This window comes from Nyctereutes procyonoides, unplaced genomic scaffold, assembly GCF_905146905.1.
Source record: "Nyctereutes procyonoides isolate TBG_1078 unplaced genomic scaffold, NYPRO_anot_genome, whole genome shotgun sequence".
In the NCBI taxonomy this organism is placed as follows: domain Eukaryota; kingdom Metazoa; phylum Chordata; class Mammalia; order Carnivora; family Canidae; genus Nyctereutes; species Nyctereutes procyonoides.
Window position 1 is genome coordinate 45,711,426 of NW_026575131.1, and position 13,631 is coordinate 45,725,056.

At 51.3% G+C, this 13,631-nt stretch overlaps 1 protein-coding gene across 1 annotated transcript in view; it reads right to left on the reverse strand.

Moving 5' to 3' along the window:
- Positions 1-13,631, reverse strand: part of MYO9B (myosin IXB) — an 89,134-nt gene that overhangs the window by 59,207 nt on the left and 16,296 nt on the right. Inside the window, 1 exon segment of the mRNA XM_055344267.1 lies at positions 9,476-10,371. Coding sequence (XP_055200242.1) covers positions 9,476-10,315 — 840 coding nt within the window. The 5' untranslated portion in view covers positions 10,316-10,371.

The following is a 13,631-nucleotide window of genomic DNA, read 5'->3' on the forward strand; positions in this document are numbered from 1 at the left end:
AACAAAAACAAAAACAAAAAAATACCCACAGCATTATATGAAAAAAGCAAAGAAAAGCATCAGGGTAGAACCAAAAGTAATAATAAAATGTGTCATGACATTGCCGAAGTGGGGCAGATAACCCAGCAGCAAAAACCACAACGGTGGCCCTGGTGTGCTTCCTGTCAGGGAGCCACTTAAAGGAGACATGAGTCAAACCATGGCCAAACCACCTGCGTTGTGTTCAGAAAGTCACACCAGGCAAATGGATGGAGGGATGACAAGATTCCAGTGCTTAGGAAGCAGCACTAACTGCATCAGGAACCCACTCGCATGCTCTCACTAAATTCCTCTGCAAGAACACCTGCAGGAAGCAGGTAAACTCGGCTCTGGGGGGCTTCGAGTTGGGCAACTGCATTTTTTGGTTATCGACAAGCAGTTCTTAAAATGTCATTTTGAGATATTGCTCAAAGTCCGCCTGGAAGGCCAAACCCAAGTGTGCTGGGGAGGCAATAAACATGTAAGGGGATTTCTGTCTTGGGGTGGGGTGGGGGCCGTGGCCGTTTGCCTGGCTCTGACTGCCGGCAGGGCAAGAAGCAGCATGGGCCTCCTCTTTCTGGGAGGAGAAAGTCAGCCCGAGATTGCATCCCTGCCTGCCAGCCACCCTGGGTGTCCGTGCTGAACATAGCTGGGTTGATGTGGAAGTACAATGGCATAATGTTACCAAAAAAAACAAACAAAAAACCCTCTGAAGCTATTTAGGCACAAAGCATCTGTAATACTGAAGTTGTTCCTTGCAGGCAGGCAACCTAAAGCTTATTCTCAATGGGGGTGATTCTGCCTCACGTGGTGTTGCCTGGCCACGGTATGGGTTGTCCTGACTTGGGGTACGGGCTGCTACTGGCTTGGGGTGAGTCAAGGCCAGGGATGCTGCTCAACATCCTACAGTGGACAGGATGGCCCTTACTACAGAGGGTGATCCGGCCTGTGTCGGTGGCCCTCATCTCTACGTTTCTGCCTGCAAGGTCTGAAGCCAACCCCTCACAGGCCTTATTCACCCACTTGCTCCCTGTGTGATTTGCTGTGTCCTGTCCCCCTTTTGTTCCATCATCTGACTTCAGCTCCTCCCTTCCTTCAGGCTGCTCTGCCAACCCGGGGCCCTTCAAACTACTCCCCCAGATATGCTGGGGAGGCCACACTGGGGACAGAAGCAGCCAGAGATTTGAGTCCTTGCTCTATGCAGCCACCTGAGGGGGGCCTGTCTCCCTCACGGGCTCTCGGTAGCTCGGCCTCCAGCACCTTCTCTCCCATTCCTGCACCACCATATCTCCCTATGATGCCCATCTGCCCAGGATTCTATCTCTGGCTCTCCATTTCCCTCCCCTGTTGATGGCTGATGTTCACATCAGTGACCTTCCAGCCACTCGGCCTCAAGGATGGCCCAGAATAGCTCAAGTCCTGACTGTTAGCTAGGGTGTGGGGGATGCTTTTTGGGAGCTCTAAGTCTCTCCCATGCCCCCCCCAACCCCCACCCCAAGCTGCACGCCCACTCCAGCTCACCCCTAACTCAGGAGCGTCTGGTGACTCCAGCCTGAGGCCCAGGGCAGCCTGTGCAGCCAGACTCAGCCCTGGACTTGTCTGGTCAGCCTATGTCTCTCGTGTGTCCCATGCTGCTGCCCTAGACCCTCTCAGGCCCCACCCCTTACGAGCTGCCAACCTTCCCAACAGACTAAAGGAACAAGCACTTAGGACTCTTGCTTCAAAACACCTCTGCATTCATGTAGAGCAGATGCAACTCGGCTTTTGGGGTCCTCAGATCTGGGGAATGGATAGGTATTGGATAAAGACTCCTGGCCCAAACACTTCTGCTGTGAACGCTCTGGCTCTCCTTCGTGGGAGGGTGACACCAGCCACTGTCCTCCTTCCTCCCCATCCTGAGCCTCCTCCCTGTTGCATGGTCCATGCCCTGAAGTAGACCCCTGGAGGTCTGTCCTTGGCTACCTTTCCCTCTCTCAACCCTCGTGCCTCCTAGCAAGCCTAATTTCCCTCCTTGGCTAACTACACAACAGGCAGGGAGGAGGGCCCAGCCAGGAGGCAACCACAAGTTGGCCACCTGCTTCTGGCCCCTCTGCCTGTGTAGCCTGCTAGGTCACATGACTGGACAACCTCTCAGGACCAACATGCCCTGGGGTCAAGGGGGTCTTTGTGCTGCCTCTGCTGAGGTCCCCCCTACCCCCCCCCCCATGACAGCAGTCCGCATCAGCAGCCAGAAGCAGCTCCAGGTGGCACTGTGCAGCCACCTCTGACCTTGTCCCACTCAGACACCTTGGCATGGGTAGGAGCCTAACAGCATATGCAAATGCTCCCACCAGCTTCTGGAGGCCCTGCTCCTGAGCACCAGCAGGCTAGCCTGTTAGCAGGTGCAGCAGGCACACACAGGTGGGTGACAAGACAGACCCACCTAGGCGTGTCTACTGGCCCCACCCTGCCCTTGACACACCCAGGAGGGCCCATACATCCAAAGTGGGTTGCTGGCCAGACTTTGCTTCCCTCCTATCGGCATGGCTCAGGCAACCCTGAGAATCTCCAGTGGAATCAACTCCGCATGTGCCCATTGTCTCCATTCTCTTGTCACTGATGAGGGGCAGGGAGGCACCAAGGGGGGCAGGAAAGCACTGGCCTGGCCAGGGCAGGGAGGGGGCCATGGCTTGGGAGAAAACCCAACTGCAGACTCGGCCATACAAAGGAACCAAGTCCTGGGACAACAGGTGAAGAGAAACAAAGTGCAGTCTTACCCACAGGATGGAATATTACTCAACCATAGAAAGGAATGAAGCTGTGATTCATGCTACAATATGGGTGAACCTCAAAAGCATTGTGCTGAGCGAGAGAAGCCAGGCACAAAAGGCCACACAGCATAGGATCTCACTGACATCAAGTGTCCAGAATGGGCAAATCCACAGACACAGCAAGCAGACTGGGGATTGCCAGGGGCTGGGGGGAGGGGGGCAGAGAGCAACTGCCCATGGTGTTTCTTCCTTAGGGGATGGGAACATTCTGGAACTAGACAGAAGTAAGGGTTGTACACCATTGTGAATCCACTGAATACTACTGAATTGTATACTTCAAATGGGTGGATTATATCTCAAAAAAGCCCTTCTATAGAAATTTGAAGTGCAGAGGCAAACCCCTGCTTCTGGAACCTTAGTCACCTTGGCCAAGTGGTTTCACTTGGCCAGGCAGAGGCTGGCTGATTCATGCAGTTGTGGGAATGAAGGATATGGCCTGGGCAGGTGTTCCTGAGAATAAAGGCAAAGTGGATAATGGCATGTAGTTCTGGGTGGAGGGGGGCTGGGAGCTGTCTAGGGTCACACGAGACTGGATTTGTGGGTCCTAGGGGCCTGGTGCTCGGGACTGAGGTTGGCATAGATGCCAGGCCCAGGACTGGCTCCTTCTGGACCTCTAGAGGCAGTCAGGGGCAGCAGCGAGCTCCAGGATTCCTCTTGGTCCCATATCTCGCTATCCCAGGTCACTCGCCTCTTGTGGGTGTGTGGCAGGTGGCTCAGGGTGTCACAATCTCTCAGCCTCCTGTCTGCACTGGCCAGGCCATGGTGGCTATGCAAAGGTCCAGAACCCCAGCACACAGCAGCCTTTGGCTGCTTGGGAAAATGGCCTGGCCAGCAAGCATCCTCGTTTCATTTCTGCTTTCGAAATTAAAACCCTGTGCGCATCAGCAATTGCTGGTGGCAACTGTCGCAGTTCAGGAAAGAGAACCCCAACCTTGAGGTCCACACTATCAGCCCTGATACTGAGATCTGTGGGCCCCCAGAGAGGAGGCATGCTCTGTGGCCAGCCCCGTGGCTGATGCCTCGGTCTCTGCATCTAAAGTCACCAGGTTCTCTGAGGGCCTCCAGGATGGGCAGTGGACCCTAGCACACAGGAGGGAGGACCCCAGGCCGCTCACTGCCCTGGGGAGCCTGCCTTGTGCACCTTCAGTGTTCTGTTGCTAAAACAACAGTCTCAAATAAACCTCACGTGTCTAAAGGCAGTCTGGAGGCCAGGCTGCAGGATGGCAGAGCAGGGCTGAGTAACATCATGCGAAGCGGTGACAATAAGTGACAGTAACAGTTAACTGCAGGGGCAGGCAGATCAGCTGATTGGAACTAGCTTCCACAGTGCCCCCTTCCTGTTTTTTGGTCAGAATTGCACAGCGAGGCTGCAACCCACAAGGAAGGGGGGGGCAGCCTGGCGACACCCAAACCTCAAAACAATTCAACTTCTCCTTTCAGGGAACTGAGAAAAAGTCCCAAAGGCTAACAAGATATGTCGATCTTTGGCCTCCTGTGGCCCTGGCCAAGGTAAGGGAGGAAATCTCTTTTCTTTTTTTTTTTTTTTTTTAAGATTTTATTTATTTATTCATGAGAGACACAGAGAGAGGCAGACATAGGAAGAGGGAGAAGCAGGCTCCCTGTGGGGAGCCGGATATGGAACTTGATCCCAGGACCTCAGGATCATGACCTGAGCCAAAGGCAGGTGCTCAACTGCTGAGCCACCCAGGTGCCCTTTTTTTTTTTTTTTTAAGGGAAGAAATCTTTCATGAAGACATACAGAGGTACCATGAACTTAGGCTCAGACCCAGGCCAGGTTCCCACCATGGTCCAGCCACAGCTACCTGTAGTGTGGCCTGGGGAACCTGGGTTGTAGTGGGTCGACTGGTGTCCCTTTAAAAGATATGCCCAAGTCCTAATCTTTGGAACCTGTGAACAAGATCTCATTTGGAAATAAGGTTTCTGTGGATGCAATTAATATAAGGATCCTGAGGTGAGATCATCCTGGATTTACAGTGGGCCCTAAATCCTGTGACAAGTGTCCTTAGATGAGGAAGGAAATTAGAGACACAGAGACACAAAGCGAAGAGGCCCATGTGCAGGTAGAGGCAGAGATCGGAGAGATGCTACCACAAGCCGAGGAACACTGAAGGGCTGTCGGTGGCCACCAGAAGCCAGGAGAGGGGCCTGGGACAGATGCTCCCTTAGAGCCTCCAGAAGGAACCTACCCTGCCCACAACCTGATTTCAGACTTCTGTCCTCTGGGACTGTGACAGAATCAATTCCTGTTTGTTTTAAGCACGCCCCCACCCCCCTGCCTTTGTTTGTGGTACTTTGTGATGGCAGCCCCAGGACACTTGCACACTAGCACGCCTCTTTGGGACCTTCTTCCCTTGTCTTTAAAATGGGCAGAGATGTTGTAAGGATGTTGACGGATCTGTACCCGAAGGCACAGTAACAAATTATTCTGGTTATTAGAAAGTGACTCTTGGCTTAGCTCAGAAATGGCTGGAATTTGGTGCAAAATTTCTACACGGTCATCACTGGAAAGAGGACTTGGTCTCATGGTATCCAGAGCTGTGACTCTAAGACAGTGGTTCTCACCTGGGGAATAATCTACCCCCAGGGAACACTTAGTGATACCTGGGGACATTTTTGGTTGTCACATCTGAGGGGAGGTGATGCTACTGGCATCTGGTGGGTGGAGGCCAGGACTCAGGACCATGCAGTCCATGGGGCGGCTCCACCAGGAAATGGCCTGGGCCCAGACATCAGTGGGGGCTCTGGCCGAGCAGCCCAGCTCTAAACTAAAAGTCTCCTCCCTTTCCAAGCGGTTGCCCCAGGAAGCACGTTTATGGCCATGACGTGGATTTGGCTCTAGCCTGCTTTGGAAGCCAGCGTGGGCACCGCCCTCCAGCAGCTCCTCACTGCTGGGGAAATCTGGCCTTGCCAGCTCACACCACGGAGCTAGAGGGAGGCAGCCAGGCGGGGTTTGAGGCATCTGACTCACGAGGTGCAGACACTAGGCAAGAAGGGTGACTAATGGCCCTCAAAGAATGTGCCAGAATCCCTTGGGGCAGCTTCAGCAGAGGAGCTCCCAGGACAACTACTGAGCAGGGGCAGCCCTCAGGGAAGAAGGCATCGTTGCCACCAGCTCTCACTCAACAGAGGCTTGCTGAGGGTTGACCTGCCACCAAAAACTGTCCACATTCTGACGCCTATGAACGTGGCCTTATTTGGAAATGGGGTCTTCGCTGATGTAGTTAGTTAGGATGACGCCATCCTGGATAGGGTGGGCCCTAAACCCAGTGATTGATATCTTTATAAGAGAAGGCCACGTGACCAGAGGCAGAGATTGGAATGATGGGGCAGAGCCAAGGAATGCTAGAGCCTCTGGAAGATGGAAGAAGAGGTGAGGAAGGATCCTCCCCCAGAGCCTTCAGAGGGACCATGGCCCTGTTGACACCCTGAACTGACCTCTCTGACAGAATAGGTTTCTGTTGTTTGAAGCCACTCTGTTTGTGGTAATTTGTTACAGGAACCATCAGACCTCATCCCGGTGCCGTGGATGATCCTTAGCCAGAAAAGGAAACAGCACCATGGTGCCAAACCTGCCTCTGCACCGTGTTGTGATGGGACATCTGGGCTCAGAGTCCACATGAAGCATGGGCATAGTTACCTGGTTTGGTGGGGGGTAAAAGCTCCACTTGGCAAAACACCTGATTTGGTAAATGCTGGATCTGCCCTCTTGTTCACTTACTTAACTTCTGCCGTCACGGACGGCCTGCTCCATCTCATCTGGGACTGTAGTGCTTTGGCCTGGAGCACCTGCCACGGCCTCTGATTGGTGCTTCAAGGCAGCTTCGTTGAGGCTACTTCTGGAGCTGGGACGGAGTTGGATCACTCTATGGACATCATCTGTAGCTCCCACATCACACAAGTCTCAGAGCTCACAAGGTCCCAAGTGATCTGCCATCACTTCCTTATCACCTCGCTGTCCCCACTGCCTCTTGTTCTGGCCGTTGCTTACTCTGCTCTGGCCCCATCTGGAGGCCTCCAGGCCCCCCACCTTTCTTCTAACACTCCAGGCAGGCACAGCCTAGCCTCCCAGGCTCTCCATTGGCTGTGCCCTCCTTCTAGACGCTGCATGGTCCTCCTGACCTCTTCTGGGCCCAGCTCAGCAACACCTCTCACCTCCTGCTCCCTTAACTTTCTTCTTTGGGCATGCCTGCTGTTCTTATTGGCACTGAGCTTGCATTTGAGGCCTGGTGTTTATTTTGCTGCCTGCCTCCTCGTTCCTGGGGCAACCGCTCTGCCAGAGCAGGCCTTTGTGAGATTTGGGCCACCACAGAGCCCAGGGCCCAGGGCCCAGGATGGTGCCTGGCACATGGCAGCTGTGCACACGGAATATTTGCAGAAGTAACAGGTGATCAAAACCAAGGAGGCGAGACATGTAGGTACACAACATTAAAGAGGAAAACACACTCTGTGGCTGATTACTCTGAAGTTTTTAAAACGTTTGTACAAAAAAAAAAAAAAAAAAAAAAAAAAAGGACGACTATATGTACATAGGAGAAATAGGCTGGCTATACATGGTGGCACAGGGCCAGACTGCACAACCCCAATTAATTTCTTGCTGATGATCTAACAGATCATCAGTGAGAAAGAGGAACTGAAATGTACTCAGCAGGCATAGCCTAGATAGGCTTTCAGTGAATTTGCATGACAGCAAGGTAGCTGTGTCAGGCCTTCACCTTGGAGGTGGGGATAGGTCTCCTCACTGCTCCATGGAAGGGATGGTCTGGGGTCCTGTGGATGGACAGATGCAGCACACCCAGATGACGCAGTGTTACCCAGCAATCTGAAAAAATGAGCTCTCATGCCACTAAGGAACTTAAATGTACATTTACTAAGTGAATGAAGCTGGTCCAAAAAGGCTATAGCCAGGATGAATCCAACTCTATGCCATTCGGGAAAAGACAAAACTATGGAGCCAGTCAAAGGATGCGTGGCTGCCAGGGCTCCAGGGAGGGAGGAAGAGGAGGTGCCCAGGACTTGAGGACAGTGTCATTACTCTGTATGACAGCATAATGGTACATTTGTGACACTGCGCCTTTGTCCAGACCCACAGAATATACAACATCCAGGGTGAATCCCAGTGTAAATCATGGACTTCAGTTAATAATGTGTCAATAATGGATTCGATTGTAACAAATGTACCACACTAATCGTTGATGCAAGACGTTCATAATGGAGAAAGTATGGGGAGTTGGGGGGGGGGAGGGCACTCTCTGTATTGTCTACTCCATATCTCTATACATCTAAAATATTCTCGGGATCCCTGGGTGGCGCAGCGGTTTAGCGCCTGCCTTTGGCCCAGGGCGCGATCCTGGAGACCCGGGATCGAATCCCACATCGGGCTCCCGGTGCATGGAGCCTGCTTCTCCCTCTGCCTGTGTCTCTGCCTCTCTCTCTCTCTCTCTCTCTCTCTCTCTCTCTGTGTGTGACTATCATACATAAATAAAAATTAAAAAAAAATAATAAAATATTCTAAGAAATAATAGTGACATATTATTATACTTAATAAAACTCAACTATTTAGAAATATTTAATTATCCCTAAATTCTAATTAGAAGAAAAAAAAGAGTGGAGCCCTGGACTCCAAACCCATAGGCACCAATCCCTAGGCCCCTGCATCATCCTAGGCCTCACCAGGTGATGACAATTAGACCATGTTCTGAGACGTGTATGTATCTGGTCCCATGCCCCCAAGAGTAAGGGATGCTGTGTGGTCACCATCAGGGCCCCTGCATCCAGAAGGCTCAGCCACGGTGATGCATTGATGGCTTCTGTGGAGTTTGGTTGATGGAGACACTGGACAGAGGGTGGAGAGCACCTCCTCCCCCACTGCCTTTATGGTGATGCTAGGAGGCCCCCTCCCTCAGCATCACTGCTGCCTAGCCCCCAGGGCTACACTCTGCTTTGCTGGCTCCCTTCTGTACTACAGGCTCCACTGCTCAGTTTGGACTCGCCACTCTCCTTTCTCGGAATTGGGAGTATAGATTGCTGTCCTCCTAGACATTAAGAGTGTATTAATCAGGCCTTTTTCTCCCCCTATATTCTTATGCTTTGATATAGGGGGACCTGGCTGACCTTGAAAGGACTGCCCCTCCCAGGGCTACCTACCTAATCACTGGGAGCAAAGAACTTGCCTATGAGTGTGCCTTGCACATGCAAACCAACCATTCCAGAGCCCACAGCCCCACCACTTCTGTTATCAGGCTCTCACACTCTGGGCCACTAACTCCTGCCCTGATTACCCCAGGGCCAGGTACCAGTCAACCAGCGCAGCTCCTATGTCCCAGATCCCCAGAATTATTTGATCTAGCCAATCCTAAGCCTGCACACACTGGTTTCCCCATTCCTTCCCATGAGAACCACAACAGACTCTGCCCACCTTTTCTCTAGTCTACCTGCCTCCACGCTAGCCCTGGTGCTTCCCAAGCATGGCCCTGTGTAGCTTGCTGAGCACCCCCGAGCCCCCTACTGTTTCTAGAGAACTGTGAGTATAACCAACTATCTCGAGGGCAGAGGTGTCTCTATACCTGAACAAGAATAAAACCCACACATTAAGGCAGAGGGCCCCTCCCGCCGGCGGCCTGGCTCACCTCCAGCACGGGGCCGGCGCCCAGGATGGTCCTCTCAACGCCGCTGGCATAGCCCTTCTGGCTCAGGGCGGTGAGGCAGTGGATCAGGAAGTTGGTGCTCTGTGTCTTGCCTGAGCCACTCTCGCCTGAGATCACAATGCACTGGTTGACACGCTTTCGGAGCATGGCATAGTAGGCCACGTCGGCAAGCGCGAACACGTGTGGCTCCAGCTTGCCCAGCTGCTGATTCTCATACATCTTCACGTACTTGGGGTTGTAGATGGGGAGAAACTTGAAGGGATTGACGGCCACCAGGATGCTCCCCGCGTACGTGTAGATCTTCTGTTGCAGGAAGCGGTGCTTGAGGTTCTTCAAGAGGTTCCCCTCAGTCAGCTCAGGGAGGTTGCAGAGATCGTCAAAATCCGCCTCCTGTCGGGGCAGGAGGCCGCGCTCCACCAGACGCCGGGTGGCTGTGGCCTGGGACACCAGCTGCATGTGCACGTACTTGATGGTGCCATCGGCGTTGCGTTCCTGCAGCAGGAAGTAGTAGCCGTCCTCCTGCGGGTGCTCGTCCTGCGCCCGCCGTGGCCACAGCAGCACGCGGTGCACAGGGGAGTCGTTGGCATCCAGCACCCACTCCTCCCCACCTGTCTCCTTCACCTCCACCAGCACATAGCACTTGGTGCCATCCAGCTGCAGGCTGGCGATGGCATCCTGGATGACATCGGAAGTGGTGCTGTCCTTGGTGGCGGTCACACGGCATGAGGCCCGGCTCTGGCTGGTGGCCAGCTGCGGGTAGATGTGCAGGTGGTAGGCTGCCTGCCCCCCGCGGCCGGAGCTGCCTGCCTCGTTCACACTCATCCTGCCGGTAGCCTGGCCTCAGCATGCCTCCCGGGCTCGGGGTGCGTGTCCTGGAGCTGGAAGGGAGGGGGTGACACAGTCAGAGTGGTGGTAGTGGTAGTGATGGTGGGGAGGAGACACTGACACCACCCCTCGGCCAGAAGGAAATCCCCTGCCCCTAACAGAGCTCTCTCCAAAAGCCAGAAGGGCAGAAGAGCCTCCATCTGTCCTTAAATGTGACCAAACCTAAGGTTTGTGACTGTTGCAGAGTGACTTCACCAGATCTCCTTCCCCTCCCAAGATCAGACTCTTCCCCTGGAATGTGCTCCTTCCCAGCCCCAGTTCCTGCTCCCCACCTACCTGCCAGTCAGCCTCTTAGGCTTGCAAGTCCAATGGCCATGACCATCTCTTGGTTAAGCCCTTCCCAACCCACATCCTTCCTGGCCTCCCCTCTCTGACAAAACCTCCCCCAGTGGCTCCTCAAGCTCCCTTTTGGGCCTTGGTTATGTCCCCAAAACACACAAGGGGCAGCAGGAGGTGTGTTGGGTTGAGCAAGATTGAACCTGCCCTGAAACTCAGGGATTCTGAAACTCCATGGAAGACTAAAGGAGAGCCCCCAAAAACTCGTTTGGGAGAGCTGTTCAGAGTGCATTTGCTTCTAGAACCCACACTTCAGTCTAATCATGACAAGACCATCAGACAGACCCAGATCAGGGGCATCCTGCTGTACACCTGGCCACTCTTCCCTGAGACTGCCAAGGTCTTCTTCTTTTTTTTTTTTAATTTTATTTATTAATTCATGAGAGACAGAGAGAGGCAGAGACACAGGCAGAGGGAGAAGCAGGCTCCCTGAAGAGAGCCTGATACAGGACTTGATCTGATCCCAGGACCCCAGGATCATGACCTGAGCCGAAGGCAGATGCTCTACCACTGAGCCACCCAGGTGTCCTGAGACTGCCAAGGTCTTAAACAACACAGACAGACTGAGGAACCATCCAGACAGGAGACTGAAAAGGCATGGTGACTAAATACAATGGGGCTCCTTGGACAGAATCTCGACCAGAGAGAGGTCATGAATGGAAGAACTGGTGACATCCACATAACATCAGGAGGTTGATTCACAGCAGTGTACCAATGTCCATCTTTTAGTTGTACAAACATGGTCCTATAACGTAAGATGTTTGTAAGATAACGTAAGATTTGGGGAAGCCGGGGGATCCCTGGGTGGCGCAGCGGTTTGGCGCTTGCCTTTGGCCCAGGGCGCGATCCTGGAGACCCGGGATCGAATCCCACGTCAGGCTCCCGGTGCATGGAGCCTGCTTCTCCCTCTGCCTGTGTCTCTGCCTCTCTCTATCTCTCTGTGACTATCATAAATAAATAAAAATTTAAAAAAATAAAAAAAAAAAAGATTTGGGGAAGCCAGGGGCATCTGAATGGCTCAGTGGTTGGGCATCTGCCTTCGGCTCAGGTCGTGATCCCGGGGTCCTGGGATTGAGTTCCGCATTGGGCTCCCGGCAGGGAGTCTGCTCTCTCTCTCTCTGTCTCTCATGAGTAAATAAATAAAAGCTTAAAAAAATAAAGGATTTGAGGAAGCTACGGTAAGGGTATAGGAGACTCTATGCTGTCTTTACAATTTTTCTGTAGATCTAAAATGACTCTGAAATAAAAAGTTTATTTGAAAAAAAAATGCATTTGCTTCTTAAGACATTGCAGGAAAAAGAGAAAATGAAGCCAATGCTGCCAGCAGTTCATTTTGTGTCTTGGAGTAAGAGACACAAACGCAGTGTGGGTCCTGTATGGGCTCAGTGGGTGCCACCTAAGCACAGCTGAGGATACAAAGATGAACCAGACTTTGGTTCAAAGCTGAGCGGGAGTAGCTGATATGCAAACAAATGTGAAAGTGTATCAACCATGTAAATGGAGAAGTTATTCCCCTTGAGAGCCACAGAATGCTTTAGGAGAGTGGCCAACATCTAAGAGGAGTTCTGAAGGGTGAAGAGAAGTTCATTCAACAGGAAGGTAAAAGGTAGGAAAAGGGTACATAAGGCCCACTCCTTGTTTTTGTAAATAAAGTTTTATTGGTGTGTAGCCCATTCATTTACATATCATCCCTGGCTGCTTGTTTTAACACCAGATCTGAACAGTTGTGACAGACTGTAACCTAAAGGCATAGAAAAGCCAAATGTACTTATTTTCCAATCCTTTACAGAAAAAGTTTGCTGAAGAAAAGAAAAACAAGGAAAGAAAAAGTTTGCTGACTAGACATGCTTGTAGACAGAAGCATGACTCAGCACCAGGAGTGTGAGGAGCTGCTAGAGGCTGAGGTGATTTGGACTCTGGGAGACCAAGTCCTACAGCAGAATTAGGAGGGCAGGGGAGGGCGAAGCTAAACACAACTACACATTATAAAGCTGTTATTAAAAGTTCACATGGCCAGCTGTAGGTAGCGGCAACAGGTAGGAAGGCCGGGGGAAGTGGGAATATTTTTTTAAACTTTCTCCTAAATCAAGTAATTTTGGGGTATTTTCTTCTAGTTTAACATGTTATATATATATATATATATATATATATACATATATATATATATATATATATATGAAACTTGGATTGTTATGTGATATGTTGGCACTTGTGAATGTTTCCCCATGTCATAAAATACATACTGAAACATGATTTTTAATGCCTTCTCAGCATGTCACTATACACAGAGAAATTGTAAAGCATGTGATCCTTTTGCTATAGATGGGCAGTTGGTTTCTGATTTTGTGGACACACATCTTTATGCAGTGCTCTGAGCATTTCCTTGGCATTGATTCATTTAAGCAGGATTAGCAGATAAACAGATATGAATGTTGCTAAATGTCTTCAAACAGCCATAGGATACGACACATGAACAGTATATTAGATTACATGGCTCATATACTTTGGACATGACTGGCAATTTCTTTAGAAGTTAGTTATACAACTAGCACATGATCCAGCAGTTCCCCTCCTAGGAATTACTCAAGAAAAATGAAGCAGATGTCCCTATAGGGGACTGTACACGAATGTTCTATGGCATTTGTTTCTAAGAGCTACATGCTGGAAACAACTCTAATGTGTATCAATCTGCAAATGGATGAACAAACTGGCCACACAATGGAACACTGCTCAGCCAGGAGAGGGGAGCAATCTCTGATCCTTGCAACAGTATGGAACAACACAACAATCTCAGAATCTGTGTGCTGAGTGAAAGAAGACAAAAAAAAAGGGGGGGGTACAGCAATTCCATTTCTAGGTATAGACCTAAAAGAACTGAAAATAGGTGTTTAAAGAAATCCTTGTACATGCACATTCA